The 27,855-nt window shown below is 36.0% G+C and overlaps 1 protein-coding gene across 4 annotated transcripts in view; it reads left to right on the forward strand.

The window, feature by feature from the left end:
- The window catches only part of flt4 (fms related receptor tyrosine kinase 4), a 66,716-nt gene that overhangs the window by 9,553 nt on the left and 29,308 nt on the right, over window positions 1–27,855 (forward strand). For 2 of the 4 annotated variants that reach the window (XM_077732541.1, XM_077732542.1), the window contains one exon: window positions 7,025–7,128. Coding sequence is in view for 2 of the 4 variants with exons in the window: in XM_077732539.1 (XP_077588665.1) it covers window positions 16,130–16,193 (64 nt within the window). In the remaining 2 variants the exon portion in view is untranslated. Of the gene's footprint in view, window positions 1–7,024; window positions 7,129–16,118; window positions 16,194–16,926; window positions 17,012–27,855 lie in introns of those variants that run through there. The other 2 variants (XM_077732539.1, XM_077732540.1) reach the window with 2 other exon arrangements.

Here is a 27,855-nt window from a genome sequence, read left to right on the forward strand (position 1 = left end):
TCCATAGTGTCACATAATAGGCAAGTCCACACATTCCATCATCCCACCAAACAGCATTAGGAGTTTTATGCTGTGGTTGCATTCTTGGAATGAGTTTTCCTATCTTATATGTTCATGAACAGGAAATAAATGAAACCCCAGATCAGCTTTAAGTCATTTATCTTTCACGTTATTTTCAGGAAGCTGTGTCAGTCGCACGTAAACACTAAAAGGAACTTTAGACACCACATAATAACACCCTTACACTTTACAACAGGTGTTCAGTGCCCATTTTAAATAAAGTTCAAATGCTTGTCCAAGGATGTCAAACTCATACAGCTCCGGCCTGATCCCCATCTGTTGGAAATGTCCGGTTAATTATTGAGGCATAAGTCATTAACAAGGGTTTTGGAACCAATTGTCTAATATGCCAGTCATGCTTTAAGCACTAACTCTGATGGGTTTTATCTTAATGACTGCTAAGTGTGGACAAACGGATTGAAAGCTTTTACATAGCTTTTCTGCATCTGCCTTATCTGAAGAGTAAACCATTTGTCACCAGAGAGAGTCTTACACATCATTTATTCTTTTCACCTCCAGCTATGAAGGAACATTTAAGTCTAAGCTATTGTCAAACTTTGAAGCAGCCCATATTTCATCTACCATATAAAATGATTTTGATCGCAGTTAGGCATTTCTAATTATACTCAATGTACTATGTATATATATTTTTTATTTATTTAGAAGAATGATGAGCTGACCACCAGCAAAATGTGTGAAGATAATTAAAAAATTACAAAGTTGTATTTAGTTAATGGCCCGAGAGCATTCTTATATTGTACTTTCCTACTACATTAGACAGACAGACACATTTTTATGGCAAATTAAATAGTCAATAGTTTGCAGTTCTATGGTGAGGACAAACTTGGTTTTAGGGATATTTCAATAAAACTGCTTATCTGCTAAAAAAAAGAGGTCACTTTATTGTAATCCAGTTTAAATTGTTTGATCAGGAGCCACTGAATATGGAAGAGGATTCTCTTCATTTGCAAATAAAGGAATCCACATAGTACTTAAAAGCTATCTTACGAAGTCCTGCAGCTACCTAAAATAGTTCAACATGAATACATGAGTTTCTATTTTTAATATCAACATCAGGCAGACACATACAAGTTCATTTCATTGTTTCAAATGTAGGACAATATTTTTAAAAAATAAGTATTTTATTTTACAGTCACCAACTTTGATTTAGTTCACCAAGTACATGGTCAAAGTTTAGTATATTCGACACAACTTTGACCTTTTAGGGTTGAAGTATGTGCAAAATATAACATTGTATGTGGAGAAATAATAATAACATTTTCTACCGGAGGCTATTTTTTTCAAATGCAGTTGTAGCAGAGATTGTCGAAAACTCTTTAATAGAATTACTGGTTCATTTTGACATTTGCAAATCTGACACTGTTGTATTAGTAGATTAAATCAAATCAAATATGTTTTGATTTCAAATATGTTTTGATTTTACCAATAAGGAGCCATTTATCATGCACTAAAGGGCATAAAGTCAATCAACCGTGACTTGTTTTTAAGAGACCTTAGATTTGTAGATCGTTAACTAATCATAATGCAAGTAAGTCATTTAAGTTTGAGATTAACAAAGAAGACTTTCAACTGTATTACAGTTCTCTCAATCACTTCAATCATGTTTATACATTTCGATACCAGAATGCTTGATTTCTTGAGCTCTTGTCTTTTTTACTTTTCTCACCCAGACTGATTATCCTAGGTGATGTTTATACTGCACAAGTGCAATTTGATTATACAGTAATGATTGTCTCAGCGGCATAAATTGGCCTTGTATTGATCCGGCCACCCTGACTTGCCACCTCGATTTATTCTTTCAATTATAAGAGCCATCTAAACCTCACTGTATGTGTACTGAATCTATTTGCAGCTGACTTATATCTTCTCCAGACCAGCTTGGGATATGAGATGTTTGTCCTTGCGGGAAAACTTTCGATCTCTATCGGTTCTTTGAATTGGGGTGGCAAGGCTTTAAAGAGTGCACTTGCAGAGCAATTCACTCAACAAAGCCAATTTTAATGTTTTTCACTGCTTCATACTTTGTATCGCTGAAAGTGTAAATCCTTCTCAAACCAAACTGAGATCAGTGCTTAACATACAATCATGGATTCGCACTGCCGTGTGTTGGTGAGAATGATTTGAGTGCAGTAATCTTTTGTGGCATCTTGTTGTCACACAGTTACAAAACCTAGTGCTTACACGGATTGGTTAGTTCTTTCTGTCTCTCTGTTTATTTCTGTGTGCAGTCTAGGCCATATGGATAATGACTAAAGGGATGGAGATTGAGAAACGTCAGTCAGGCTTCTTATGTAACGGTCAATGGAGGGAAAGCATGACCTTGTAGCTGGCTCAGTTTCCAAGACAAATGTGCCTTTTTACTTCACTCATTCCAGAGAATTGATTAAAAGGTAACTGACTGTGTTTGAACTTTTCTAATTAGATGCTGGGTAAACAATTGCGTGCGATTGTTGGATTCCACCCGCCTATTCCTTTTTCTATCATAGCTTGGCTGATAAAGTGTGAGTTGTGAATATTTAATGCAGGACTTTCTCAATAATGTCTTTAATTTGTGTCATTCATTTTCCCGGCATGGTGACAAGGGCTGTCAGGAATTGATTAGGACTAAATGATCAAAGAAAAGCTTGACTGATTGAAAATCATAGTCCAAATCAAAGACTGCTACTATACACTCTGCAAATTGCCTCAAAACAACTCAAATTGGGAGAACACTGACTATATCTTCCTATTGAGATTATAAATGGTTTCTTGGGAAATGTGAGGTCATCAGTCAGTTCCTGCCCAATCTGTGGTGTGATGCGAAGGTGGTGGATGAAACAAAACTTAAATCAATGCTCTCACCTTTTAGACTTCAAGTTGCCACGGAAAATTTGAATGTTGAACATTTTCTCCGTTGAGAGTGTTGAAATATTGAAAGCATATTTCAAGGGAACCCGTAACTTTAATGTAAAATGAGTTTGGCACTAAAAGGCAGCCTTTTCAATATTATGAAAAAGTCTTTTAAAAAAAAAAATCCAGAACCCTAGCCATCATTTATATCATTATCATAAATAGCTTCAATGATTATGAAGTAATGACACCAAATTAGGAAAATAGCTCCCACAGGCTATTTGCAATGTCATTTTCTTGTTGCCCTAATCATCCTCCAAAGTGTGGTGCTGGTCCTGGTGAATTACAATGACTTTTATGTTTGTTTCGTGGCAAAACATGACCACTCTCAAGCTACTCAAGAAATTGGCTCATCATACATATACACACAAGCACATTGCCATAATTTCAGAGGAGGGAGGAGACAATTGCTCTGAAGTAAGTCAACTTTTATGAGCATATGATCATCTTTTTGCATTCAAGTGTTCCTCTCTGTAGAGGCCAAATACCAAACAACCTGTCAAACACTGGTTGAGGAAAAGCAGAATGTGGATAAAACACATGTAGCCAGATCATTCAATGTGCAATGGTAACATTTCAACCAGCAATCATGTTCCACAAAGAATGGCTAACAAGTGAAACTGTTTTAATATTTGGAATAATCTCAATCCTTTAATGTAAGTCTTTTAACTGTGAAAATTGTCCAACGCCATTATTCCACATGACTCAACATTGTAGTTAAGGCAGTTATAGTTTGTATAAAGGGTTCACTAGATTGCAAAGCATACCATATTCCAAGGTGAAAGTTTTTATCAACACCTCATTGCAAAAACCTTTGGCAGCATTGGCGTCATGCATACCTCCAGTAACCACTGAGGTATGTCTTTCAAAATAAAACCACAGTAAAATAATAACATGATTACACCACAGGACTACAGCTACAAGAGGATGTTAGTGTTAGAAAGAAACAATAATTGTGAGTCATATCATACGTACTAGATTTTATATTGAGGAATGTTGTTGGCTTACGTTTTAATTCACACTTCTAAAGTCTGATAAGATAGGGGTTAATGTCAGTTTGAGTACATAGTATGAACTTTGATATTACAACAAAAATCAAGAAAGTAGATAGCCGTAAGCTCTCGTCTGCACTATTGTCAGAATTGATTAACTTGCTGTTCATTAATTGTGTCAACTAATCTGTTTGTTATTTGTGGACTACGTGGTGAGAGCTTTAAATCTCATTATATTTAATGACAACAAAAGCATTCAATTCAATTCAATAATTGTATTCATATTGTGATCATTTCCAAAGCCTGACTCAGATTCAAGACATCTAATTACCTAAAGCAAGTAATATGGATCACAGGATTAATCCAAAGACAATGTTACAAGTATCTTTCACATAAAATATACAATAATGATATGAATTCTGATGAAATTCAAATAAAAAAAACAACAACACACACAGAAGGGCTCTTTTCTTGACGTTGCTAATCGGAGTACTGCTGGGTGTCTGTACATTCTAAGTCTCTATCTCAGGCGTGCCAAGTATCTCGAGCTTAGCCTCTCACTCCCAAGATATTCATTTGTCTCTTCCTCCTGCTTTCTGTTCTCTCTATATTAAAAAAAAACAGCACTTCTCAGGCCGTCTGCCTCTCTCTCTCTCTCTCTCTCTCTCTCTCTCTCTCTCTCTCTCTCTCTCTCTCTCTCTGTGGCATTCTCAACTTCTCTTAAGCTCCATCATCTTCTGAATGCCTAGCCAAATAGAACATAATGCCCTTTTTCCTTTTAGAACTACAGACAAAATACAATGGTAAGGAAAATCCAACATTTCTGCGACCCGGTATATACTGTAGATAAGATTTATTCAAATGGGCTACTTCATTTGTCTCTCTCTGAATAAATTGGGCTTGCAGTCAAGCCCCTTCATAATAATTGGTTGATTACTGTAGCACTGTTTACATGCCACCTTTTATCTGTCTCCATGCATGCGTCCATGTGCAACTTATTTTTTGTGTGTCCATGCAGCACAAATACAGCATATGTAATGAATTTCCACGTGAGGGATTTTAATTGAACAGAGAAAGAAATTTGACGGCATTTCTTACTCAGTCATATTGTGTATATGAAACAAATGGATGTTCAAGTGGTTACCATGTCCGTTGAGTGTTCAACAACCCTTGTGAAGATGAATGAAACAAACACGTGACAGCACACAAAAAAGTTTTAAAAGATCCAATTCAGTAAACATTTATGTACTTAATTAAACACACATGGTCTAATGGCTAAAGAAACAATTCAAGTCAACCTATGACTTCACATTTTGCAATAGTTGTATTCATTAATTCCCTTTCCGCACCGCTTATCCTCAGTTATCTGTCACATGCATATATTATGTATTAAGCATTAATTGTAGTTATATTGTAAAGACCCTTTTTATAAATCTGTCTGCACTCATTACGGCTGTTACTGCATTGGAGTAGACCAGGGAACACATTCAATGCGCTTTACTGAACAAACACTACAGTGCATATTTTTTCCCCTTTTCCGTGGATACAAATTGTACTTAAAAATAAATGAAAACGGCCCGGAGGAAGGTGTGGTTAGCGCGTTGGCCTCACAGTTCTGGTGTCGTGGTTTCAATCCCAGATCGGTCCTCACTCTGTGGAGTTTGCATGTTCTAACCGGGTTTGCATGGGTTTTCTACCATACTCCAAAAACAGCAGAATAGGCTGATTGGTAAGCGTGAATTGTTGCCTGTCTCCTTGTTCCTGTGATTGGATGTCCCCTACATATTGCCCACAGTTAGCTGGGATAGGCTCCAGCATCCCCCGCGACCCTTTGGTGGATAAGCGGTTCAGAAAATGAATGAATAAGTAAATAAAGCCTCTGTAAAATGGAGGTTGAAATGATAAAATGAATAATTCTTATTTTTTATAGTGCTTATCCTCACGCGGGGGTGCTTATCCCAGGCAACTATAGGCAGTGTGCCAAATCTAATGCGTGATTCTATGGTTTCGCAGGCATGGGGAGAACATGCAAACTTCACTTAGGAAAGTCTCAACCCATCAGGTAGCATAATTTATCAATTTAACCCAGGCCTTCAAATTCATGCCAGATGAACCTTCTACCCTGAGGCAGATGTGCCTTCCAGCTTTTTAGAGAATGTAAGGCAGGGTTTTATTTTTTTAACATTATAGGAAAATTGAACAGAGCACAAGCTCTCAGTTCTTGCCAGTTTATACAGTTGAGTTTCTAGAATCTTGTGGGAGAAATTATTTTGAGAAAAGTGCTTCAAAAAAGAGAAGAAGAAGAAAAATCAAATATGAAAAATATGCTGTTCACTATCGAACCTGAGAAGATGAAAAAATTGCATGAGGCAAGCAGGGCTGAAAAGTGGTCAAGCTATTTCACAACCCCAGCTTACCAACCAAGGGGTTATTTCTTCTTGTAAAAATAACAAAGTGCCTGTAAAGTCCCATACGGCTAGTCAAAGAATTTCAGGGCATGTTTTAAGCACCCTAGTATAGCACCAAATATTGTCTTAACTCCTTACACATGGCTAATACAACATATTCTACAATTACTAAAACCTTTCAGACACACTCAAGTTGTGTACATTTTATAATGTGCAGAAAAAGGGCTCAAATGTCGTTTCATCACATGTTCACCTTAAACATTTTTAATTGAATAATCTATGGAAAATTCTCAACATACTTTAAAACATGATTGGAATAAGGAGATTATCGGAATCCTCTCTTAAAGTACTGGGGATTAATTTTAAAAGTCTGTCAATAACAGTTCAATCTGTGTTTATTTAATGGTAACCTTTGGTTGTAAAAATGCACATCATTTTTTGTGTAAAGTGCACGATCCTTGTTTTTGCAATACTATAAAGTATTTTATGCAAGAATTGTAGTATCCTGGCAACACTATCCATGTGCTGGTGCAGAGTTTTCTCTGGGTACCAGCATCCTCCTACATTCCCAAAATAAGTTGGGTTATTTAAATCTTTAAACCAGAATGCTCAAATGTACTAGATTACATCTTTCACTTGGTTTCATCCTTTCAGGGTACTGTGAAAGTTCGCCACTCCAGCAAAAAAACATATTGCGAGTTGCCAGAGAATCCCAGGGGGCACAAGAGAATTGGACCACTAAACCACCAATGCTTGCTGTAAGTATACATTTTTTTTCCTAGTCAGACAGGTCCTCTGTGGGTGATAGGGTTGCACAGTTAAACTGCCGGCAAATAAAAACTTAATACCTGATAACAACTCCAGAGTTTTAAACACTACATTTATCTTAAAATAACAACACAATGGACCAAATGACTCTGATTTATCCAAAAAAGGATTCATTCAGTATTAAATTGCTGTGATTTTTCAATGCTAAATCCCATTAACCTGCAAATCCCCTTTAAAAGCTATGAACCGAAACTTTTAGCTCACTCTTGACCCTAAACTACTCATGTAGAGGTGTGTAGTGTATATAAAGCTACAATGATAAAAAGTCTCTTATTGTCCATAGACTTTATAGATAAGGATATTATATTCATTTATCTTCTGTACCGTACATCCTCGCAAAGATTGCGAAGCTGGACGGAGCCTATCCCAGCTGACTTTGGGCAAAAGGCAGACTAAACCACCCTAGACCGGTCGCCATTCAACTTTAGCTTTATCATCCTCCCTGCAAATATTTTTTTAGTTCTTAAAATAAGGCAGACTGAACTACTATCCCTTTGTATGACAGACCTGTATACCAAACTTAAACAGAGCCACAAGGAAGAAGGCTAAAAATCATAACTAGTTGGAAACAAAAAATGCATGTGCTTCACCTTGCTTATTATTCCTCTCGGATGAGATAAAAGTTTTATAAACACAAGAAAAACATGGTCTTTTTCAACAACAATTTTGCAATTTTCACCTGTTTTCATTGAAAGAGTCGCTCAATCTTATTTTATTATTACTTCTTGCAGCATTGATCACTTTTTTTCAGCATAAAGAGCTGAAGAGACACCCCAAAGCTAACGCTTGAGGACAAACAATCCCTTTTAGAAAGGTGCTCTTCTGCAGAACAATTAGCAGATAAGAATATATGCTTCCCTCCATCAAGGCTGTTAACAGTCATTGTACATATGTAATGATGTTTGCTGCTGTAGTCGGTGACCTTGATAACTAAAAAGATAGCAACGTTTGACTTTTTATGTCATGGGGTTAGGGTTAGATTATGCAGTTCTCCATAATAGTCATATCCTATAATTATTAATTCATTTGTTGAAAGCATATTATATCTGACATGTAAAATAAATGACACACAGTGCATTGCAGTAAGTAAAGTGAGGACACAGAAAGTGTTGCTGGAAATGAAAACACATCATGTGCGATACAGATGGAAGTTAAGTGCTCATGTTCAAGATGATGACCAGTAAATGCCCGACCTTGTGTAAACATTCTCTAGTTGTTTGACAAGCAGATCCATGTGTATAAGAATACGTTCATTATTTGTTCATGTGTATACTTTGGAATATGGTAAGTGTGTTTTGAGTACTCGTGAAATAACATCATAGTGTATTTAGCCTCTTTTTATTTTCACACTGGGCAATAAAATATGTGATTAAATGAATAAAGCTGACCCCCCTCTTACCAAGTCGGTAAAAGAAGCTCTGCAGGTCCTTATCAATCAGGGGATTCTGAGATTTTCATCAAATCTAGTATGATGATGAGGCCTATCTGCTTGAGAACTTAAAGGAGGGGCTAGAGTAGATGGAAAAAGTCCAGATTCATGCGGAGTGAAATGAACATGCAGGGAAAGATTGAGGAAAATAGAAGGTGTGCCAGCTGAAAACATGCCACGCTCGAGGTGAAAGCCTAATGACAAAATGATCATTAAAATAAGTCAAATTGGAATAAAAAGCCTTCTATTTATATTCTGTCTTTAGGGATTGTGTTTTCATGTCAAAGCAAAAGCTTTATTGATTTCAAATGGGATATTTTAATTAAATTACTGTTATCAGCATTTGTCAAATCACAAGGTATTTTTAGAAACTCTGTAAGAGAGTCCAATTATTTCAAATGATATTTAATAGATGATGACAGTGGTAAAACAGGAGCGCAATATGCAAGCATTTGAAGCGGTATTTATTTGAGTATAACTATAGTTTGTTGTCCGTGCTTTAAAGAAGGCTTTTTAATTTTCCTATATTTAAGAGTGCTGTCTATCTTTAGACTGTTCACAATAACTTAAAATCTCCCTTATAAATCCAGTACTGTACATTTATTAAAGTAATTTTATCTCATATTAAATATTAGTGCCATAAAAATGTATTACATATATTAGAATGTGACTATTTTGGGGATTAGAAAAAAAAACATGAAGATATGCCATTCACATTCAATTATTTGGTCATGCAGGCCACAAGAAAGCCAACCCTCAAGATACAAGCATAACCAGGCGTGTAATGTGAACACAACACATTCCTTTACCCCTAAATAATAATTCAAGGCATCAATGAATACACATTATAGCTCATGTAGAGATTCCATTATTCCAAAAATGTCTAAAATGATGTGCTTTATCCCAGCCTCATTCAAATCAGTTCTTTCCAAAACAGTTTTAATTTCCCCCCTGCAGTCAAATAATTGCATTGTGGGAACAACACACTGGGGTTTACTGCATGTCGTTATAAAAAGTAAAAAAAAAAAATCCATCCTTTTTCTATCCGATGTATTACAACCCTGTGAATGCTGTTATATAACGGCAGTTCCTTCATACTGTTGAGACTGAAAGGGGAGCTGGAATCTAAGCTTTCCATATCAGGAACACTGTTAGCAAGATTTGACAATTGAAATGCAGCCTCCCGCTGCTCTGAAATTGCTCGGGTAGCAAAAACACTGGGAGCGCCTGCTTTAGAAAGGTCAAAAATAAATGTGTGCCTTCCTTATGGGCAGCAAATGGAATGCTTTGTGAGAAATATTTGTGAATACAGCATTTGCTGTTCTGACAATTTCGGTAAAACTTCTTGTGGCCATGTTGTATAGTTATTATTTGAAGAAAACAACTTGTATGGGTTATTTCCATCACCTCATTTGATAGTAATTACAATTTTCATCCCTATTTGAGTTATTTACTAATGTTTTTAATAGTGTGTGTGCTTGGGCAAATATTGTCACAGATGTGTAATTGTACAGCCAAGTCAGCAATTCATGGCATGGAGAAAAATGTTTTGATAGCACAAATCAGGTGATCATCTTTATTGCGCTTCATTACACACAAATTAGACTTGGAATGAAAACTCTCTTAAGCGTCAACAAACTGAGATAATTGTTGCAAAGGAGAAGGTGGATTCCGATAATTAATTTATTGTTCCATGGCCTGGCTATGTTTTCAATTTAGAAAACTATTATATACACAATTTTCAGTGCTGCCAGTTAATAGATCATTTCACCTGAAATATCCTTCTCCATTTACTATCGAAGTGGAAACAGTGAAAAAAATACAAGAGGGCCATGGGGGTAATCATTGAAGGAGTCAGTTTGAATTCGTAGAGCAAAGTAACGTTAGAAAATGACCACTGGACATTGTGGTTGTGTAGAAATAGCAAGATTTGAGTTTGCACGCATCAGGCGAGACTGCAACTCAGCTACTCATCCAAGAAGAACTGAGTTTTCACCGATAAGGTGCTGTAACATTTAGGCAGCAGGCCGAGGGGCAATGTGTTTTTCTCTCTTCGACCCTTGAATTAATGATAGTGGCCAGGGGGCTTGACCTATCTATCTTTCACTACCCACCTGTTAACCTCCTTGAAGAATGAGCTAGCAATCAATCTAAGGTGACTCCTTTTTATCCATTAAAAAGGCTGTTATCACTAATACTTGAGAAGAGACTAAGTAGGAAGTAGGGACCTCAACCGCATTGTGGATATGGTATAATTTTGATGCTTCTAGCTAAGGTGGAAAGTACTTATTGGTTAACATGTCTGATGACATTATGCAACAGTTTGGGAAGAGAATTTGTCTTGTCTGACAGCTGTTAACTGAATTTTGAGTACATAACCCAAAAAATTGGTCTCAATTTTTTTTATAATATCAGGTTTTTTACTGTTCGTGATCAAACTTTGTGTTTAATAGTTGCAATGATGTAGTACACTACAGTCTATCTCTCTATATCCCCCTTAAAAGACTTAAAAGAAATGTATGATATACTAAATAATGAATAATATTTTGCACCCCACTTGATTTGATAGTACTATAAAAGAAATGTATGAATTTTTAACTTTTGCCTTAAATTTGAACTCCATTTCTACTCTGATGAAAAATCAACCTCTTGAGTTTTGATTTTTTTGGCTGTAGTTGTGACTGTGCACAATAGTTGCAGCTAATAAATTAAACAACATCAAAGTTTTTAATTATTGACCGGAGAGTGAAGATAGATGTAAGGCCGACATGCACCTGGATAGGAACTTTAGGGTACAAAGGCTCATCTTTTGACAGAGAAACTACAAGCATAAGTACCCTACTTGTGGTTATCTGCCCAACACACCATGGCATCCACGTCCTGTTTCCTCCTGCTGTGTAAAAGGTCAAATAAACAAAGTGACAGTGGGGATTGCGCTGAACTGCTTCGCAGTATACGGCCACACCACGGCAGGATGTCACGGACTTCTCTACCGTGTTTGGGTGTATCAAGCTTTGCAGAGGATTGGAAGCTTGGATTTATAACTGGCACGGAAGGGATTAAATGTGTTAGACGTTTTTCAATCTCGGTTTAAATGACTGCTAAATTTGAATTCGACATTTTACTAAGGGATTTTGGGGATGTCAGAGGGCATAGGCAGCAGTTCGCTTGTGACGCTAAAAAGGATAAACAGTGTAGAAAATAATGGATGACTGGATTGATAATGAAAGAGAGTAAAATGAAACATCAATACCTGGATCCTTTGAGGGAATTGTTGGCACTTGAGTGATTTTTTTTACAATCTAAATGTAGCCTTGCACTGCATTCTCCGTATCACACTAATAGTTTTTTTTCTATTATGAAAAGATCTTGTAACTATAAAGTCATTCATGTATTAATTATGTATGTAAGATTATGAGACTTGCCGTGAAAGCTGTTCAGCTGTACAACAACAACAACACCTACTACTACTAATACTACTCCCACTACTACCACTACTCCCACTGCTACTACGACTACTACTACTACTACTACTACTACTACTACTACTACTACTACTACTACTACTACTACTACTACTACTACTACTACTACTACTACTACTACTACTACTACTACTACTTCTACTCTCACTACTGCATATACGACTACTAATGCTGCTACTACTACATATACTACTACTGCTACTACTGCTGCTACTACTACATATACTACTACTACTACTACTGCTGTTACTACTACATATACTACTACTACTGCTGCTACTACTACATATACTACTACTACTGCTGCTACTACTACATATACTACTACTACTGCTGCTTATTCTTTGAAGTTGATCATGAATGGAGCCCTACGGGGCCAAATGTCAGCACAAATTGCCACGTTATTATGAATGTGGATAGTTGTTTGCCCATTAAGAATCCAAAAATCTGACAAGCAGCTAGTGCCCTGCTCAATGGCACCTCAGCAATAGTCAGAATGCACAGAAAAAAGAATCTTAGTTAGCAAGCATCTTTCTAACAACTAGTTGTCTTTTTTCCCCTTGCAACCAACTCCCGATATCCTTTTGAGTTTGCTTTTATGCTGTTGATGTCTTCAGAATTTAAGATTCATGACGCTACATCTGATTTAGCCTCTGCTGTTTTTATTTCTTCAGGGTAAAGCATTGAGGGCACATAAGGTATCATTGTAGCTCTGAATAAATGGCAAGCTAGTAGGCCAATGATCATTTGTAATGTCCACTGTGAAAGTACACCTCAGGGCATCAGATCTAAATGTCAACCATGTTGGTTGCTTTTCCCATCATGTAGGTTGAAATAGAAAAATATCCTCCATCAAAAGGCCTGCCTGTAATAATATCGGCAAGGTCTTACAAAAGTGTATGTTTGGGGTCTGCTTATAAAAAGATGTTCTCTGTAACCTTGATGAATAACCAAAGCTACGAGTAGTTTTGTAATCATTGGTTTATTCACCTGCTGAACTCATCATCTCAACAGTATTCAATTCCCAAGTTCCTTTCTTTTGGGTTGTCTAGAAAGTTTCACTGACTTTTTAATATTCATTAATACCACCTCAAGATTAAAGTAGGACACTATTGCTTTGTCATGGTCGAGGTCGCTGTTGGCATGTCTGCTGAAGGGGCAAAAGTTTAAGCAAAAGAAAAATGCTCTGTGTATCAAAGCATGCTTTGAGGCAGCTGGCATGGTTCATAAGGCTGGATTGACCTACTGGCATGCGCCCTGACAGTCAGCCACTTGCAAGCATACGCTACATCCTTCCTATGCCTCTTGTTGTGGGTACCATATATGTTTCCTGGCCTGCAGATGAGCCAGATGGAGTGTTGGCATCTCAAGGACAGGTCCTTGACTTTTTAAGTTGTCTCTGGGGAGTCTGCTACAATACGTATAAACTTTTGGAAATGACACAGCAAGAACCACCACTGCACTAAAACCATTGTTTGTTTTGTTTTTGTGTTTCGCACGGATGGTTTGATTTAATGCTGATGTGCACATTGTAATATTCTATTGGACACTTGAGTGTTTTCTCAAGTTTATGACATTATTGGTTTTATATTTGGGATGAGATTTGCGCACTCCCTGCATAACGTTTTGTAAAACTGTGAACGTGATTTAGTGTGTTTATCTTGCTCTGAAGCTACGGAGTCTGGTGGGAGGGAGGGTTATAGTGGGGAACATTTTAATTACAACCATTCAATCCCAGCATTGTGCAAGAAGGTCATAGAGGTGCCTTGCCATGAGGGAAAAAACAGAATGATCTCACAAATTCCTGTTACTTCACACTCCCCTGATATCAGTACTTTTGTGTCTGTGTTTTTGTTGCTCTATAACTAAGGGTAATGTAATTAAATTGATAATCAAGCATATATAATTGATCGAATGAGGGCCACATAATGTATGCACTTCTTCATTTAAATGTCTCATCAGGTGCACTATTGCATTCTTAAGCAGGTTACTGCCATTTGGAGTTGTACTTTGAATACAATACATTCAAACCTAGCTGCTCTCAATACAGTGGCAATGTTAAAACGTGCTATTGTAGTGCAGTATCTGATATTGGTCAACCCATTGGTGTCACCATTACTGATAAGTCATTGGCTGAATTTGGATTAAATAGTGATTCGTGGTTCCGACCTTCCTGTGTGAAGTTAACATGCTGTCAATGTCCCTGCATGGGTTTTTTCAGGGTACCCTGGTTGCACGGTATGCTGGTTGAGAACTCAAAATTATTCCTGGGTATGAGTTTGAGCTTGAATGTTCTTTTGTTCCATTGTGCCCCGCCATCGGCTGGCAATCAATTCACCCTTCGAACCTTGTGAACCAAAAATGAATGAATGTTGTTGCTGCATTCTCGTGTCTTTTGGAAAAATTGTAAATGCTGTGAAACATTTTTCATTGGCTTTAGAAATGACACATCAGAAAGTCCGTGCACACGGCTCGGAATGTATCATGTATGAGTTGAGCTCTTGTTTTGACAAAATCTGTGTGTATACAGAATTACATTCTATCAGAGGTGTTTAATTTCTGGTGACTCAAAGTAATTACACAGCACAGAGTGACCAGCTTGAACTTAATTTTTTTGTTTCTATATAGTGTGAAGCTAAATTCATTTACATTCCGGACTTGGTGGGAAAGATTTATTATGCTGATCTGAGTGAGTGGAGAAAAAGCTCTTGAATTATTCTTTGTTGTCTGGAATTCACACTAAATAGAACAAACTGGTAGTGCATAGACAGTCTGACCTCCACAGATAAAGCTGTCAAGATATTTTATCGATTTATTACTTTAGGATAAATAATAGCTGGCCTTACAATATGGGCCCAGAATCATCTTGCATTTATTTGCATCTTAGAAATTCCTGCAGTAACTCTGTGCAAATGTCTCTTGACATTAGGAATGCTTCACCGTAAGAATTTCCTTCAAAATATTTCTGGCAAAAGCGCAAGGTCATAGGGTATATTTACTTCAGCCAAGGATGTTTTTTGTTGTATTTTTTTACTTTATAAAGAGTACAAAACTTTACAATTTTTTGTGAAGACGTGCAGAACATCAAATTACTTTAAAAATGCACTCATATAACAATGACGCAAACCTGAATATGATCATTTATTTCACTTCACAAACATAGTTTGACGAGACAATCAGAAACACCTAGGTTGATATATATATATATATATATATATATATATATATATATATATATATATATATATATATATATATATATATATATATATATATATATATATATATATATATATATATATATATATATATATATATATATATATATATATATATATATATATATATATATATATATATATATATATATATATATATATATATATATATATATATATATATATATATATATATATATATATATATATATATATATAATTATTGTTATTAGTTTTGATAAAAATAATAATTGTAATGTTTTTACTTATCACTGAACTTTTTTTGGGGGTGGGAGTCAATTAACATTAATGCACTGGACATCTATTTAACTACAAACGATGGATCAGTGCATTTGCTTTTTGCAATCATGCATCTTTATTGAAAGTTGCAAGTCTGAGTAGTTTTAACACATGCACCTTCTAAATGTCAGTCTTTAGGCCGTTTGGATGGCATGAGGATAGAGTGTCACCATAAGGCACGCTCCAGTCACGAGCATCGGAAAGGGAATTGATTGACTTCCTATGCATCCTCTCCAGTCCAGCAGCAGCCACCCACCCCACACTCCTTAACACACACACACACACACACCGGTACGACATTTGGGATCTGCCCTATGTCCGGAACACATGTGCGCATCGCACAGGCTGTCTGGCCGAGTTTCACCTGAGTCGCGTGCCCCGCGGACTCAAAACACAAATATCCCACTCAGCAGCGTCCCCTGCCCGCTGTCTTTTTTTCAAAAGTACGTTTAAAGGTATTTAGTGGAAATATCGTTGTTGTTCTTCAGGAGTGGAGTTCATGGAGATGAAGAGCCATTGGACGTTTTTCAATCGCGCTTGGATTGGAGTTGTTTATGCAGCAGGTGAGGAGACTTTGCCAACTATTTTTGCATGCTCCATGTCGGACGTCAAAGTTATTGCGGATATATCTTTAAATCGAGCTATTTTAACTCGTGCAAATGCAATGACTCTTTTGTCAACTAATCTTATTGCAGTATGTGTCAAAATTCCAGATGGATTTACGTGCACCACAACTTTTTTTGTTTTTTGTTGTTTTGATTGCCCACTAACCATGAGTTGCTCTAATATCTGTCAAATTATTTTAATAACACTTCAGATAATAACTTTATATATATATATATATATATATATATATATATATATATATATATATATATATATATATATATATATATATATATATATATATATATATATATATATATATATATATATATATATATATATATATATATATATATATATATATATATATATATATATATATATATATATATATATATATATATATATATATATATATATATATATATATATATATATATATATATATATATATATATATATATATATATATATATATATATATATATATATATATATATATATATATATATATATATATATATATATATATATATATATATATATATATATATATAATTTATTTCACATTTTTCTTAGAATATTTCAAGAATTTACTCAATCTCATTGAATATGATTTCTCGCTTATGAACTGCAGACCAGGATGTGTTAAATTTAAGGCCCCTAGACTGCATCAACACATGCTGTAATTGGCTGACAACCTGTTGATTAGGATTCAACATACTTGTGAGCCTTGTGAAGATAAGGATGGTCTTTTTTCACTATATATTCTATGGTATTTACTATATGCTTTAGTGGAAGGAAATAGCTGATTCTGTTCTTTTCTGAAAATGCAAAAGTGACAGCTTTTTATTTTTCCTTTTTATTGTAATCTAAACATCTTTGCACCCTTGGGTATAGCCATTTGGTTTTACTTGGTTGTTTGAATGCCTCAGGATTATACTTTGATTTCTTTTAAAACCAAGCCACTTGAGGGCAATCATAAATAACTATGATGCAATCCTTTATAAAACCAAGATTGACACCTGTGGCATACAGCATGTCTGTGACACAAAGATTCCAGATTTGGATTTTCTAACCAAATGAGCAAGCCATAGTCATTTAAGCATTTGAGAAAGGGTGAAGAGAAATTCTGTTTTCATGTATTTTTTGTTTATTTTGTACATGAAAGTCCCTGTACAATTGTTTCAAGTGAGTTTACTCCAGAGATATGTAGGTCATACTGTGATGCAATGTTGCAGTGATTTAAATTGAACTGACTTGTAGGATGCATTCTAGGTCAGATCTGTCATATTTTGGTGAAACAAGAGTAAATGTCACCTACTGTTTTTTTTCATATGATTTGGCTGGGAAGTCTAGATGAAAAATTAGTGTCACAAAGCACTCTGACTGAATTGGTGATGTGTGAGTACAGATGAGGTTGTTTGCAGTCTTGCTCTGATAGTCATCATGCACATTTTCATCAATGTCGTCAAATATTTCTTCATGAAGAACATTTACTTTCCTTAAACAAAGTTAATTCTAAATGACAACCTCTTACAAATTACCAAAAAGGCAGTCAGACTTTTATAGTGAATGCCTGATCGATTGTTAAAGTCATAATTCAATCCAATTGGGGGAAACAAATTAATACATTTAGTTTTTCCACTTATGGTCATGGTGTGTTGATGCTTTCAAGACTTTGGGGATTCATAAATTGTTCAATATCTAATTAAAGAGCAACATTTCTCATTTACTCCAGTACAGGTTGGGAAGGTGAATATTTTTAAAAACTGGCAAAAGGTAAATATAGCCAAGAAGCAATAATAATTATCAGCAATAAGCTGTACCAGTCATGACTGTGGGAGGTTGGGCCATTGCCCAGGGCAAAAATTTGCCAGGGCCGGAGCTTACCGGCACGGTATAGGACTGTTACATCCGCCTTATAAAATCTTTGGTTTGAAAGACGATGCTGCTTTAAAATGTGTCACAAAATTACCTCCCTGGTTGAAAAAAAAAGAAAAGAAAGTGCAGTCTGTTTGGAGTAAATGTCCAATTCATCTTTGCTGAGCTTCTGCATTTTTAGAGAAAACGTCATTAGCCTTTGAAAGAAATGCTGATTGAAGAACTGACACAAGAGAGACTTTCTTTTGGTGTTGAAAGACTCTTTGCATCTTGAGAGAATTTTGTCAGTGTTGCTTTAGGATATTTTCATTACGCATACCTCCATTTGATTGGATCATAGCCCGAAATGCGACTCTCGATTCTGTTATTGTGGTGGCCTAATTTTACGGTTGACTTGTTTGAGCCAACAATACCCGACTTTCATCCAGGCACTGATCTCAAGATTTAGCCTCAGGAAAGTGTACGGGCATGTCCTTAAATGTTTTCTTCTATCACCTGGAGAATAAAAATTGAATGAGAGAAATTGTGGACCAGTACTCCTTTCATCACTACTATTCAAACAAGGAGGCCTCCACAGGCATGTAATATACGCCTGGTCAGTCAGGTTACAACATCAATAACCCAAATATGACCAGAGCTGAGAGATAAGCTCTTTCAACGGCAGGAATTTGTAGACATGGCCAGAAATGTGTCTTTTTGATATGAAGATGTGAATAGAAAACATTTATGGCATTTACATATTTACCCAACTTGTAGTGTGTCAGTGTCATTTAATTTGAAAGTCAAGCAGTTTAATTGTGACTTTTATTCCACAATGTTCATGGAAAAATTGATTTTTACCTTACTGCTAGTTTTTCTATCCTTACACATTTGTACAAAAAGTATACAGCCTCCATTTTTATAACTTTTTTTGGTTAACCTTCTTATTGGTGTTTTGGCCGTGACTTTTCCCGCCGTCAACTGAGGTTGTCTGTTGTGGTTATTCAATGTTGTTCTCTGACAGCCAGGGGATGATTTTAGTTTTGGCATCCTAATGCACAGCCATTTTTACATCACAGAAACTTTAAATGATGAGTCCATTGAGTCGTCAGCATAGTTCAGACCTTTCAGATTTGAGTCGATGTTTAAAGAGTCAAGTGAAGTGAAATGGATGGAGGTGGAGATTTGAATCATTCCTTTTGTATGAGTACACTGAATATTGCTCAGACAGAAAGTACATTTGATTGTTTTGTTAAAACTTAGCCAAGCTTAAATTAAGGCATACAGACTGCTGAGTGCTTATGGCTTTCATTTTTTGATTGATTTTATGAGAATGTTAGTACTATCGGAGCTATGTATGTGGAAGTTGAAAAGTTGCATTTTGAAGTTTGAAGTTGTGTTGCAGTTAAAAATAAATCATTGATATGGTTATTTCCTGATTGAAATGCATTCATCCTTGCTTTCCAATTTCAAAAACTTAAATTTTACCCCGAGCAACTACTAAAGATGGATGCTATTACCTCACAGAGAAGTAACTTTTAATTAAAAGACACTCAAGGGATTCCATAGCAACTTACTATTAATTTCTTGGCAAGCACTGCTAACAGCCCGTGTGACCTATGAAAATACGGCCCTTCATCTTGGGATCAATAATAAATACCCATAACCCCACTATTTCATAATTAAATCAAACCATTGGACAGCAAGGTTTTTCTTTCTCCTGCTTCTATTTCTCAATCATTCCACACTTGAAGGAATTGAAACTGGATTCTGGACACAGGTACTGATCCGCCATTATTCCGATGCTCCAAAGTCCAATGTTGCTCAGCAACAAGCATCATTTGGACACTAAGAAGTGTCCAGGGCCACCTTTCATATTATGTTCCAATTACTACCCAGTTTTAGACAATGGGATGATTGTTACTTGGTTGCATATGCACGGTTAACCTATTACACCTCTTGTCGTGCCGCTTAGAAATGTTCGGTAATCGTGAGTGAGAGTTCACTGGGTTCTCCAGGGAGAATGAAGGCTTCCCCCCTTGGCATTAAGTATGCTGTTGACCCATCGTGCTTCACCTGGGCCTCTTGCTCTCCACCATCCTCCGCTGCAGGGATCGAGCACTCAGTGTGGACTTGTATATGTGAACACAGTCTCTGGGAATCAGTTAACAAGCTCACTTGAAAGTTTAACCTTTGAGCAGTTGTTGTCGTCTGACAGTTTTAAGACCTATAGAGACATCACAGCAGCCCTCATCTTTAGGGGTTTTCATGCTCAAGTTGAAATTTTTAACGCCTCAACATCAAAATGGCATTATTCACACCAAGTAGGTTCCCTGCTGGAGACAGCGCTAAAATGATGGCACACAAAAATGGATCGCGACAGAGGAAGTGTGTTCCTGCGAGGCAGGTACAGGAAGAAAACAGACTGGGACGTTCAACATAGGAAACTGGCCCAGATGGCTTGTAGCCGCATCCTTAATTTGGGAACCTTCCCCTGGCAGGATGTTGGAAAGCCCAAACTGCCCCAAAAGTGGAGAGGACAGGGACATGGTGGATGTCACCCCCCTTCACACGAACAATGAAATCAAAGCCGAACTGCCAGTCAGGCCGTCGCCTGGCTCCACCCGGCCTTGTGTCCAGATGACGGAGGAAGCGGACCCTTTCTTTTCGGGGAGAGGGAGTATGCCATAACTTCACATCCAGAAAGCAGGTCTGCTCCGTGGCCTACATGGCCTCGCGTCCTTCACCGGATGCGCCGTGTGCCTCAACTTTGGCCCTTATCCATATTTTTTGTCCCTGAAATGAATGTTTAGCAATCCCCAGCTCTGGGAAAGCTGTTTACAAAATCCATTCAAGACTTTTTCGTTCAGGGGTAGGAAATTTGAGTAGAAGCCGAACCTGTCAATATAGGAAATAATGTTATTTTATGAAGCAATTTAAGAAAAAAAAATTCCATTCAAAACGCATTGGGCATAAAATTAATTAGATGAGTGCCCTAGTGCTACAAACTCCCACAATGCCTCCTTTATGGTTGTTTGTTGACGTAAAGCCGCTATTTTCCTGTTCCTGCTGTATGACTGCTCAGGGACCAAATGACAGTGAAATGAGGAAATACAAGACGCAACGACTCCTTCGCCGTCCATGAAAAAAGGAAGTGGGAGACGAGCACATGATAAAGAAAACAGGAAATTTGCTGGCCATGAAAAACACGCCACTGCTTTTCTCACAAGCTTTAATGCGTCTTCTTCCGTTCTCATGAAGACGAAGATTCTCTTGAAGCACACCTTTGATGACGCTCCAATCACTGATTCGCTTGCCTGTCAAGAACAGCTTTACATTTTTAACTGGCTTAAAGTGTCATTTGGCAGATTTCCCTTCCACATATAAAATGTGCGTATGTCAGTCCACACATGTGATTCCATCTAATCAGCAGGTAGCATTCATCAGTTTGAAGCCAAGGTTCAGTGCTGCTTGACTGACACCAAACTACAAGCATATAATATATCTAATAGGTGCTATACTTGCCAAGTATTTATTTAAAGATACACTCACCCCACTGGTGGTTCTTTACTAAATTAGATGGATTGGACTTGCTTGGCCACAATTTGTAGTCCTTTTCTTTGGAAAATAAACAAAAAAAAGCCCATGGTTGTTGCCCCCGGCGTCAACAAAAGTACACTAGTATACATTTTAAAAATTATAATTATTCCAGTTGTAATGTTATTAGACCAGAAATTATTTGTTATTCAATTGATATACTTGCTTGTATATTCAAGAGGTGTGTATAAATGATATTTCATTGTGATTTGATTTCAATGCAGCTCAAGGTCATTCAACACTCATTTTCTTTCTCTTTCACTTATTATAGTGTTTCTGCCTTCATTTAAAACTTGTATTTTAAAATCTCCCCAGAATCTTACTTCCTCCTCTCACCAACTGTCAATTTTGATTCCGATAAAACCAAGTTTCGACTACTGTCATCCATTTTGTCAGACAGCCCCCGGTAGATCCCTCTGTTCTCTTACATCATTGCTTTTAACTGTGCAGAGACAACATTCATTGTTTTTATTGCACAATTTCAATAGAGGCGGAACTGTGTTCTATTGGTTACCACAATAACCTCACGGTTCTAAGATTGAGGGTTCAATCCCTGTGGGTTCCAACCTTACTTTGTGAAATTTGCATTCTCACCCAATTCTTGCGAGATACTTTGTCAGGATAAGATGCTCGGAAAATAAATGAATTTCAACAGTTATGGATCTGTATGAGTCTTGATAATATCTTTTTGTATAGTCTTTGACAGTATAATATCATTTAATTATCCATGATAATGGAGAGAGAGAGAGATATTGACCAAAACACTGCTCTGCGATAAGCATTCTTTTTTTTTGTCTCACATGGCATTATTGTAGCTCACCTTTATGAATACATTTTTAATTTCTGCACCACGTCTCAGATAATCCTTTCGCTCTCGTTTTATAAATGCGAAATTCTTTTCTTTAAACGGTGAAATTAAAATCATATGGTGTTCATATCTGTGATGAATATACATCCTTTTAATTTTCATAAGCCTCTTTTTATTTGTCAGATAAATCATTACTTGGATGGCGTGTATTAAAATGCTTTGACACACTGTTCCATCAGAGGAGGAAGCTAAAAAAGTTGTGGGCGTTGAGATTCATTCCTGATTTCCGTGTATGTATGCACAAATCTTTTTTGGATCTTTCAATCAGACAAAACAGTGAAAACGAAAAGCGAGAATAACGCATCACAGCGGGGCCAATTATAAGCGTAAGCTATGCTTAACCACTAAAAAAGCAATGAATGATTTTTTGCAGTTTTAAAATAGGAAATGAACTTGAGGCAAACATCTGCGAAATGTGCATCATTATATTTTTGAAGGTGCTTGTGCTTTGTACATCCCAAACTAATTAGTTTAGTTTTCACTTTAGTTTTTAGTTATCAGGGCAAACAAGTTCTGCAATTTGTTTTTTTTGTTTTTTGTATTCTTTAAACCATTTTAATATTGGACTGTCCTACGGCTAAAAAAAAAAAAAAACACCGGGAAAAACATCCCGGGAGATCTAACAATATGCATATATGCAAATTTATATTTCAGAAGGAGGCAAAATACTTTTCTACTGCAATGTAAATTATGACAGATCTACTAAATTATAGTAACTAATTATTATTGTTTTTCTTATGAGACCACCAACTTCACAAAATATCAGCCATACAGGGATACATCCCCTAAATATAAGATGGTCTGCACATTCAGGCTTACAAATTGTGCACGACAAACCATTAAAAACAATGCCATCATACTTTTTTGTCACTTTTCTGACATTTATTTTGTTTAATTCCATTCATTTGCGGTCTACTTGAAGACAACAAATACTCTATATTCTTATAAATTATACTACTGGAATAGCATATGTTAATGCCTGATTAAAACATGTTTCAACTTTAAAAGAAAGGCATACTTTGAGGAACCTTTTATTATGGACATTCAAACCAATTGCATTATGAAAAAAAGGTTAAAATGACTCCTTTAAGATGTTCCCCTTTTCATGTCACTGACTTTATGTACATTTCTCTCTCTTCAGTACTGGCATTGTAGATTCACTTAATGCTTAATTATGGTGTGAATGTAATTGCAAATGGTTGGTTGTCTGTCACCGTATGTGTCGTGTGATTAGCTTCAGGACTCTGTGATCCTGAACAGAAAAAGTTGCGTGGAAAATCGATGTATACGTGTTTTCCTTTTTTTTTTTAAGACAGTTGGATAGGTATACACAATTGAATTGAATTATTTTATTGTCAGTACATGTGTATCTGTCAGTACTACTCGGTACAGTGGACAAATGAGATCGAAAGTTCAATCCCTGATGGCTTCTGACCTTCCTATGTGGAGTTTGCATGTCCTGTAGTTATCTCTACGTACTCTGGTTTCCTTCCACATCCCAAAAACATTCAAAGTTGGCTCTTTGATCCCTCAAAATAAAGTCAGTCTTTTAAATGTTTATGTTGGTACATTTGAAAGAATTTTGCTTCAATTCTGAAGGCTACTTCCTCCAAATTGAAGAAATCATCATACCATTTTCTTTTTGTATAACCTGAAGTTTTATAGGCCACTAAAGTTTTATTTTACCCTTCATATTTGCCTGGGTGAGCTTTTGAAGGCTACATGCACATTAGTTCCACAATAAGAATGGTTTTTCACAATATGCTCTATCTCCGGAGAAATATCTGGATTTTTTTCATGGAATTGTTCAGTGAGCGTTTACTGTTTCTTGCTCTGATGATTTCATCATTCTGTGTCGTGTGTGCAGTGATACATTACTTGAAAGATTGCTTGTTAGAGGATGAATCTTTATTCTTTGGACCCGTGCCACATCTTTAATTTTTTAACAGCCAGCAAGTAAGCAAACACTTTTTATGTAATCCCCCCAGAAAATGCTGTGCTGTTTCTAAGGAAATTCCTCTGTGCAAGCGTCATTTTTGAAGGGTTTTGATAGAAAGAAATAACCACACACAACTATAATCTATATTGTGGATGGAGATCCGTTACCGAATGCATTTCATGATTTAGATAAAAGCTTTTTTCTACATGTTCGCGCAAACGTGTTTGTTCTTCGGGCCACCTCTTCCCTGCATACTCGTTCAAATTGGCCAGCGAAGCTACGTTCTGTCCTCCGGCTGATCTCTTTTCTATAGCTTTGCTAAAGCAGCACGAAGGAGTAATTAGTTCCGGCAAAGTGTAATATACTTTCAAGCCAGAAGAAATTCCACTGACATTTTGCAGTGTATAGCTTAAAAACTCTGCTAGGCCCCCCTGCACTTTCTCAGCTAAGTCCTCTATGGAGGGATGGATGCTTTAGAAAAAAAAAAAAAAATTCAGTCAGTTTAGTTGATATTTATTTGTACACTTTCTTTCATCTGAGTAGTCTAAGCAGACAAGACTGAATTACAATTGCAGCTTTATTAATTGGGAAAAATAATTAAATATAGCTTTTCAAGGATGGATATTGAATAAACTGCTATTTTAAAGGCAATCTTGTAATATATTTTATTTATTTTTTGTTAAACAATAAGTTAGACGATTAATGAGTTGCAATAATTATTATGCCAATGTATCAACTTTTTTGGAAAATGATTGTTTTCAATCTGTTTTCTACAAATTACGTACACACATTGTTGTCATTTTTAGGTAGGTGTTGAGGACCACACCTAGCTATAAATATACTTTAAAAACTTATGTATTGGTACTTTACGGGAGGAACTGTAGAATTTTGACATTCCACTTAATCAAACGATATCAAGAGTCAACATCAGTTCACAATTTACAGATTTATTGACTGTACCATCTGTTTTTTGTGAAATATGTTAAACTCCCTTCTCTTTCTCTCAATGGTAATCTTATTCTTTTTAACCCTTTCAGGGACAGTAGTCTTTACAGTATTTAAGATTTTTTTTAATTATTGCAATTGTTGATGTACTATGAAATTAAATTAAATAAAATTAGATTGATGTCATTTAAAGTGACTAATATTGGAAATGCACACTGTTTATGGCCACTCAAGATGATTTTTATACATTTATTCACGGTAATCAATTAATCAGGGAATGAATAAAAAAGGATTGGACGTCTTATTGGCAGCCAAGAAGTAAAAAAAAAATCATTATTCTCACATAAAAGGGTATATGTTTTTAAGCTTTTTCATATTCATATTGGTAATTAAATGCCATCATTTTCTTTAACACAAAAATATTAAGCACATTCAAGCAACTAAACTGAGCTTGCAGATTCTAATGCTAAAGGGCGAACTCATTTTTCATAGCAAAAATACATTGCATGCGTCTGCACTAGTCATAGCATGACCGTCTGATTAGTACTACATATATGGAATAGGATTCAATCAGAATCATTAATCAACATCACGCAATTGTCATTCTAGTCAAAATGATCATCAGCCACAATCAAGTAACCTCAAAAATACGGCAGCATAACGCCAGGCCTATTCAAGTGTGTCGGATGACTGATAGTTGAACGCAAAGGATTTAATCAGTGGATGCTATGGCTGTGATGGAAAACACCAGAGGTAATCAGAGGAAGTGCAGCGAGGAATAAAAAAAAATTGTAGATCAACTTGTAGACAACAACAAGATGGGATTTAGATAAAGCATGTCAGCATTTTACAAACCTGGTGACGCTATGTTCGATGATTGTTTTTTTTTAATCTAGCCTTTATTATGTCGCTTTTTTGTTGCTGCTTAGTCACAAATTAGCTGTTGCTTTTTTAAAGCTCATAGTTAGCTGTGTCATCTTGGGGGAATTTCCCTATTAATTTCAAGGATGGCATTTGTACACTATTAGAATGGGAAGAGTTTGACCTTTCACTGAGTATGATAAACTAATCGTTTCTTGGTAAAATACTTGAATTTGTGGCTCGATTCACTGAAAAATATCCCTTGAAAAAAGCACAAAAAATGTAGATGATGTTACTGGCAATCACTGATGACAATTCATGAATTTATCAAACAGGAAAGGTTACGCTGTGTGAAAAGAGTTAATTAACATAACAAACAAGTACGGCTAATGGTTTTATATTATAATGGTTTTGAATTTGCATAGCTAAACTATTTGGCCTGATTTAACTTCCATGAACCTGCTCTAAGAATGGGATCACATTTTTCCTCAAAGAATAAACAAACTGTCGTTTTTAAGACAAGAAACATTATGGCACAACTTTTACTGCGGCTCATTTCCAGTTGGAAGAAAATAAATGTTCAAACGCTAACTAAAAGTCTAATTTGGGTGGTATGCCCCCACATTGAACTCTACACGCATTATAATTTTGCAGTGTCCTATAGATGTTATTGCAGACCCACAAAAATGACATTTTAATTCAAAAGTTATGCAAAATCTGTTTGCTACACTTAACCCAAAAGCTGCACCAATGTCAGTGGTGCGCATATTTAAATAATACAATATATGCTATTCCATGGCCAAGTTTTTTTTATTTATTTCATTATTAATGATAATTTCTTCCGTTCTGCTATGTCTGCTAAAAGTGTCATTTTAAACCACAAAAGCTGAAGGTTGAACAAGAGTATTTTTTACTTCATTTTTTTTTTGTACATGACCCGATGTTAGTCTTTCGAGAGCATGTGAGTCAGTCTTGGCATTTTAAAACAGACTCACAATTTGCATTCTGTCTGTCAATAGACAAACTGATTGGGATGCCAAGCAACCATCACGGAAATTGGCACCTATAAGTCTTATCAGTGTGTGTACATCTTCCAGTCGGAATATTAATGTCAACATTTCATATGTACATTGAATTGTACTCAGAAATATCACGCTCAATTTTTTTCATGCTTGATGGCTTGTCTTCACATGTACTCATAAGGACATAAAGATGTCAAAATATTGTTATTCTGCAAATCTCTGAGAAACTCAGACATATCTTTGGGAATAGCAATCCTACATGGTTACAAAAGCTGATACATCACAATGATCTGACGCCAAAAACTCATAAAAGCAAATTTTCTTTTCATTCAAATGGATCATCAAATTCTCAAAATATCAAAGCAGATTCTTGTCACAACACAAATGTGCCAATTTTAATTTACGATCAGATGTCGACTTGCATCAACGGGGAAGAGAGTCCTTTATAAATTGTAAAAAATAAAAGTTAAACACATATATAGTGTAATGTGGTTGCCATAAATGTATTTTAAAAAACCTGAATA

This window comes from Stigmatopora nigra, chromosome 14 (assembly GCF_051989575.1).
Source record: "Stigmatopora nigra isolate UIUO_SnigA chromosome 14, RoL_Snig_1.1, whole genome shotgun sequence".
Lineage (NCBI taxonomy): Eukaryota > Metazoa > Chordata > Actinopteri > Syngnathiformes > Syngnathidae > Stigmatopora > Stigmatopora nigra.